The 7,278-nt window shown below is 39.6% G+C and overlaps 1 protein-coding gene and 1 pseudogene across 1 annotated transcript; both read left to right on the top strand.

Moving 5' to 3' along the window:
• On the top strand, positions 1-823 carry LOC148697799 (uncharacterized; annotated as a pseudogene).
• A 3,212-nt stretch (positions 824-4,035) lies between these two features.
• Positions 4,036-6,059, top strand: LOC137716093 (uncharacterized). The gene is made up of 2 exons (XM_068455490.2): positions 4,036-4,771; positions 5,370-6,059. The coding sequence occupies exons 1-2, from the start codon at positions 4,120-4,122 to the stop codon at positions 5,777-5,779; spliced, it is 1,062 nt and encodes a 353-aa protein (XP_068311591.2). The 5' UTR covers positions 4,036-4,119; the 3' UTR covers positions 5,780-6,059.
• Positions 6,060-7,278: the final 1,219 nt, after the last annotated feature.

Genomic DNA, 7,278 nt, shown 5'->3' on the forward strand with positions numbered 1-7,278 from the left:
ATGAAAAATCCACAGCTTACTCTAGGGCTTATTTTCAGAGACAGTGTGCAATTCAAGAAAGTCGTCATGATGTATTCCTTAGTGAATGGATATGGGGAAATTTATTTCCACAGGAATGAGAAGTTGAAGATTACTGCCAAGTGCGCAAATGACTGCTTTTGGATGTGTGCTGCTGGCAAGATGCATGGATCAAACAGCATCTAAATCAAGACAGTCCTTGATCACCACACCTGTGGGATGACTTGGGCAAATAAAAACATGACTGCTTCTTTACTCACATATTTGTACTTGGATCGGATAAAGCTCAATCCCACATCGCATGTCAGATCTTTTTTATCCACTGTGGAATCCGAGTAGAATCATGGGTGTACAAAGATGAAGGCTTATAGGGCATTGAATAAAGCTTTCAAGATTATTGAAGGGAAACCTGTAGAGAAATATAAAAAGCTGTGGGATTTTGCTGAGAAAGTAAGAAGGACTAACCCTGGAAGCACTGTGAAGTTGATGTTAGATGGGGAAAGGTTTTCAGAGGATATATGTTTGCTTGGGGGCATGTAAAGAAGGCTTTAAGACATGATATAGACCTTTGATAGGTTTAGATGGGTGTCACTTAAAGGTTTTACATGGAGGGCAGTTGCTATGTGTTGTTGGCATTAATCCAAATGATGAGACATGGGTTATTGCATATGCAGTAGTGGAAATGGAAAAAAAGGCAGCTTGGGTTTGGTTCTTACAACTGTTAGCTGATGATGTGGGTATAGAAAACCAAAATGGATGGACATTTATCAGTGATAAGCAAAAGGGGCTAATTCCAGCATTTTAAAAAGTCCTCCCCAGATGCCACCACAGATTCTGTGTGAGGCATTTGCACACAAACTATAGGAATTTGTTCAAGGGGAAAAGTTTGAAATATGCTCTATGAGTAGGTGCCAAAACAACAACGGTTCCACACTTCAAAAAGGCAATGGAAGAGGTTAAAAAGCCAGATGAGAAGGCCTACAATTGGCTAGTGAAGAAGCCTGCAACTCAATGGAGCAAGTCCCACTTTGAAACCTATCCAAAGTGTGACATGTTGCTCAATAATTTGTGTGAATCATTCAATGCAGTCATACTAGTGCCAAGGCAAAAGCCTATTATAACTATGCTGCAAATGATTCAGACTATGTTGATGAAGAGAATTCAAATGAGGCGAGGTATAATGATGAAGCAAGTAGGAGATCTCTGCTCTAAGATTAGGAAGAACTTGGAGGAAGCCAAACTCTTAAGTGGCAGGTGCATTGCACAATGGTCAGGAGGGACCAAATTTCAAGTGGATGCTGGAGGTGAGGAACAATTTTTAGTATCCTCCTACATGCTCTTGTAGGAAGTACCTTGCAACCATGCAATATCTGCCATCCATTTCAAGAGAGAAAAACCTGAGGATTATGTGGATGCATACTATTCAAAGGCATGGTACTTGGAAGTTTATTCTCACTTAATAATGCTAATGAATGGTATGTCATTGTGGGAGGATACTGAAAACCCACCAATCTTCCCTCCATTATATACAAGGCAACCTGGAAGACTAAGGAACAAAAGAAACAAAGAAACTGCTGATTTGGAGAAAGATGGTGAACAAACTCCCACCAACCCACCAAATAATCCTAAAGGTCCTCCTAAGCCACTTAAGTTAGGAAGGAAATGGCAAGGTGCTTTTAAGTGTACTATACGCAAGCAAGAAGGACATAATTCACAGACCCATCATCGACATCTTCCTCCAAGGGACAAACAGGTAACATTTTGTATTTCTTTAATCCTTTAATCCTTTAATGAAATGATTTTATACTTTGTTATAGGCATCTACATCAGCCTAAGGGAGAACATCATCATCAGCCGAAGCTGCAGCTAAAAAGAGAACAAGGAAATCTAAGGTACAAAACCTAATCACAAATTGTTGTTTTTCACTTCTTGTTTTATGTGCAGTAGGAACTAAAATTATGGTACATGGGTTCTAGAATTAGACATCACAAACATTGAATTTCTTTTGGTTTTTTGAATTGATTTGTATCCCTGAAAATGCATTGTTTTGCACTGTTTTGATAGATGGATTTCAGTATGTTTTTTGGATTAGTGCACTATGCATTTTGGGATATTTAAGGATGTCTAATGCATATCTTTGTAAATGTTAGATGGATCAATGATGCTATATGAATTATAGTTTGGTCTTTGCAAATGTTTTGTTTCAAGTGGACTTTGTGTTCATTTTTTTTTTATATCATGTGCTTATGTAGGATTTGTGTTGATGTGGGATCATATGTTTATGTACAATTTCCATTTGGTTTGTTTTTTTTAGGTTGTATTATCTTCCAAAATTGGACCCCCTTTAAAAAAAATTAAAAAAAGATTTTTTTTTTTTTTTTTGCTGACGTGGACGATTTTTGGTGGGAAATAATTATGTTGAAAAAAAAAAAATTCTAGTTTTTTTTTAAATGACGTGGAAATTAATTTGGCAGAAAATCTATGTGGTAGACCACATGGAAGTTCATATGTGGAGATGGTGAGACGTGGCATACGCCACGTCATTATATGACGGACCAATTGACAACCAATGTAACGGAGGTAGCACATTGAAACAAATTCGTAAGCAAATGTATGACATTGAAACATTTTAAAGATGAGGTATGAAACTGTTAACGACCTAATAGTTGAGGTAGTTTTTTGTAATTTACCTTTTTTTTTTTTTTTAACAAACGATATTGTTTACATTAAGAGAGTGGGGGAGTAGCCTCACACTGGGCTTAACCATAATAATTGGTTCAAATTCGCTTTTGGTAAGAATCGAACCTAAAACATTTTACTTACAAGTGAAGAGGATTACAACTGGACTATAGAGGAAAACAATTAGACCATGGTCCTAAGAAGCCTTGGTGAATTTTATTTATGTTGTAAATAATATTAGAGAGAGAGGAGAGCGGGATAGTAGAGAGGAAGGTCATACCTTCACAGACCCGCTGAGGGATTTGTGGAGGCACACCTACCGAAACACAAGAGTTTTTCTCCAACCAAGAGACCAATCACAATGTGACAGTGACACGTGTCAATATTAGAATAAAAACTCCTAGAGCCTCATATTGACCAGGGACGAAAGCGTGCGACTCACCTCACCTATAAAAGGAGACCATTTTCCTATATCTAATGACATTATCAACCTTAACTCACCCACACCCCCCCCCCCCTTTTTTTTTTTAATGAAAAAAAAGGATATTATCTACTTTGAGGGGAAGGGGAAGGGGTTGGGTTTAACCGCACAATGAGCTAGCAATAACGGGGTTCAAATTCGCCTTTGACGAGAATTGAATCAAAGACTTCTAACTTAGAAATGGAAAGGAATATATCTAGACCGTAATGATGATTATGCTTGAAGCTTTATACTATGTAAACTCTTCACTTTTAATGAGAACTCATCTACCTTGGTGGACGTAGCCCAACTTAGGATGAACCACTTACATCTTATTTTTGCTTCCTATCTCTATCTCTTCACATACTACCCTCACTAGATGACTGAAGCAACCTTGCGAATGTTACAACCTTAATAGTTTACATTGTTCCAAAGTCCAACTGGTTTTTTCATTTTATTATCAACATTTAATGTTATATATTATTAAATTAAAACACGCCATGTAATATGCCTACATGTTATGAATAAGGATCCTCTTTGGATTCTCTTTGTAAGGATTTCAGATATCCTCTAATTATGTCTATTCATCGTATATCGTGCAGTCATAAATTATTTTAATTTTTTTTTTAAATTGAAAACAAATAGTACTTGATAAAAATTAATTGTACGATTTACAATGAACAAATACGGTTAAAGAATGGTATGTATCCTCATAAAGAAGATCCGGAAATAATTATCATTCACGTGTCACCTCTTATACCATCATTTCCACTTCTTCAAAACGGTAACGGTACCTCTTGATCCAACGGCTCATGTTTTATCGCAAAACCCACTCCTCCCTCGGCCTCTATATATAACTCACCTCCTCCCCCATTCACTCATTCTTTAATCTTCCTAAATAAAACTCTAGCCGGAAAAGGTAAAGATTCTGATCAATTCGCAACCTTAATAGCCGGAAAAAAATGTCGACGAGCTCGAGCAACACCTGGTTACTCACTCTTAAGGTTGCGTTGATCTCCACTGGCGTGGTCTCCATGGCCGTGGGGCTGAAACTCTCATCTCCATTGGTCGCCGACGCCGTCACCTCCCAAGTCCCTTCTCTCTGGAGCTCCGCCATCTCCTGGCTCAGACCGCCGTATCTCTACATACTCATTAACTGCATCATCATCAGCATCGTCGCCTCCTCCAAGCTCCACCCAAAACCCGAAGATTCTCATCCGGAAACGGAGCCGGAGCTGGTGATGGTCCCTCCTCTGACGATGGAGAAGATCTCCACACAAATACAATCCGACTACGCGGCGTACGACGGCTTGATTCTGAGCAAGTACGGTTACGATGCGAATGTGCTGCCAAAGATTTCGGATTCGTATGGAGGAGGGACTGGAGGAGTAGTGCTGGAAGAGAAGGTTTGGGTCCCGGAGGCAGTGAAGAAGAAGGAGAAGAGAGAAGATAGGGCGGGGATTGACGGCGGCGATGAGAACGCCTTGGTATCGACGCCTGTAAAGACGAGTTTGCAGAGGAAGGGCTCTATGGAGTTCTGGTTGAACGAGAATCAGAAACCGCCGGTTTCCGCTCGTATCGGTCACAGAAAATCAGTTAAATCTAGCCCTGAAGGTACCACTCTCTCTCTCTCTCCCTCTCCCCCCCTCCTCCCCCTATGTACGACTTGTCGTACACGTTTTTGAATATTCGGATAGGGAGAAAGAACTGGACTGGCCGGACCGGACCACCTAACCTTTCGGCGGTCAAAGCGCCGCCCGATTTTTCTTTTTTTATTATCGGGTAAATTTCAAATTTATTTCGGAGTTGGAAAGGTCGAAATTGCCCTCAACTCCTCGTGGAGGAGAAATTTTTAGGAGTGCCGGTACCCTCTCTCATTAGAATTTGATTTTATTTTTTTTATTGAAAAATAAGTGAGGGTAGGGTTCACTATTATGAGTGAGTGGTGTACCGGGTACACCTAAAAATTTCTCTGGAGGAGAGGTTTTTCAGTGTTATTAGTACACGGATGATACATCACGTGTTATTATATAAATGATTAGATATGTGTGTTAAAATATTAATAACTTAAACAATAAAATTTTCCAGCATTTATATATCACACATGATGTACTACCTGTGTTTTAGTTAAAAAAATTTCTCTGTTTCGTGGGGACAGAAGTATAATTTCACACTAGATCAAAATGGCAAATTAATGGGTTTGTTTTGGCAGGGGGGAAGTCGCTGGGGGTGTCGAAGCCGAAACGGCACGACACGCTGGAGAGCACGTGGAGGACGATAACGGACGGGCGGTCGATGCCGTTGACGAGACACCTGAAGAAGTCGGACACGTGGGAGACGCACGTGAGGAGGAATGACGAGAACACGCCGCCTCCGAAGTCGAAGGTGAACAAGTCGGAGACGTTCCAGGAGCGGAGCAGCGGGAACTCGCCGTCACTGGCTCGTTCGTCGGGGTCAGGGCGGCTGAGGAAGGAGCCGTCGTTGAGTCAGGACGAGTTGAACCGTCGAGTGGAGGCGTTCATAAAAAAGTTTAACGAGGAAATGAGGCTGCAGAGGCAGGAGTCGTTGAATCAGTACCAGGAGATGGTTAGCCGTGGGGCCCAGCCCCCATTGTCTCACTAGTTTATTTTTTTATTTTTTATTTTTTGTTTATATATTTATCCATTTTTTGTTTGGGTAAAGTGATAGGTGTGGTGAAAATACAGAGTTAATTTGTTGGGTAAAAATTGCGTTTAGGGTACTTTTCGGGTTTTGAAAATTGCAATCAACTCCAACGGCTAGTTTTAATGTCGGAAGGATTCTCTCCGGATCCTCAAATTGTGGTTTTAATGTTATTGTATATCGTGCGGTCATTTTTCATTAGGTACAATTTATATTTAATTTAAAATAATTTTTGACTGTATGATTTAGGAATTCCATAATCCTTACAAAGATGATCCGGAGAAAATCCTCATTCGTTTTAATGATGTCCGAAAACTGTGGCCGGTGCATGGGAACTCAGACATGCAATCAGAGGTAGAGAAGGATGCTTGGACATGAATCTGTTCAGAAAGAAAAATATTAAAAATATGATTTTGATTTCTTGGATGAAATTGATTTGATGGTTGATGAAATGTTTGATTTATTGTTCTACCAAGTTGTTTTCTATCCCATGGTAGTTATGAGATCTCTAGTTTTTTATAATTTAAAAAATTTAAGGTGCGTTTGTTGCATATGATTATTTCGGACTAAACTAGTTTCAGGGACTAAGTTGGACTGACTTGACTTGGACTAAGCAGGATAATAATAGTAAAGTGTTTTATGTAGTGCTGGACTAATTCATGGACTAAAATTATTTTAGAGCCCAAAATATTTTTTTTATCATTTTTAATTTACTTTTACTTTAAAAAACCAAAGACAATCAAATATTATATTATAATTTTTTTTTTTAATTTACTTTCCTTTCCCTTATCTTCATTGTTTCTATCAAACTCTGCATCTAACCCCTATCTCTCTGCTACTCTCTTTTCTCCCAATTAGTCAAATCTCCCTCCTTTTTACCCTTCCACTTCTTGCCTTCTCAATAGATTTGGGATTTTTGCAATTCCCAAACTCCCCCTTCTTCATGTTTTGGCCGAATCATGTGTTAAGACATCGCGTTGTTCGTTGTCTAATCTTCAAATAGCTTTTGGGGAGCAGTGAAATCGGCCTGCAGCAAGGCCCGACGACCTAATCGAAGGCGAGTGGGGGATTGTGGAGTCAATGGAGTGAGAGACGAAGGTGACTTGGGGTTGGAACGCTTGGTTTTCTCGAGACGCTGCAAAACCCAGAAACGGTCTTAGTAGTCCGATGCTTTTCGGGGTCTCTCGCTAAGACCCCCTAGCGAGCTCTTTAGTCCATGCGAGTCCCATCTAATCTCATTAAAGTTAGTCCCTTCTGTTAACAAACACTGGACTACACTAACTTTTAGTCTAGTCTAGTCCAATTAAACTTAGTGAGGGCAAACAAACACACCCTTATAGTCCAGTCCAAACAAACACTAAGCGTGAAACAATATCACTTATCTGGCACTACACCATTTTGTATGTGCCAAGCCAATCTATCTTAGTTTATGAAGCTAATTCAATCTTACTTTTTAGATT

The sequence above is a fragment of the Pyrus communis genome, chromosome 3, assembly GCF_041283825.1.
Source record: "Pyrus communis isolate YQ-2024b chromosome 3, ASM4128382v1, whole genome shotgun sequence".
NCBI classification, from domain to species: Eukaryota; Viridiplantae; Streptophyta; class Magnoliopsida; order Rosales; family Rosaceae; genus Pyrus; species Pyrus communis.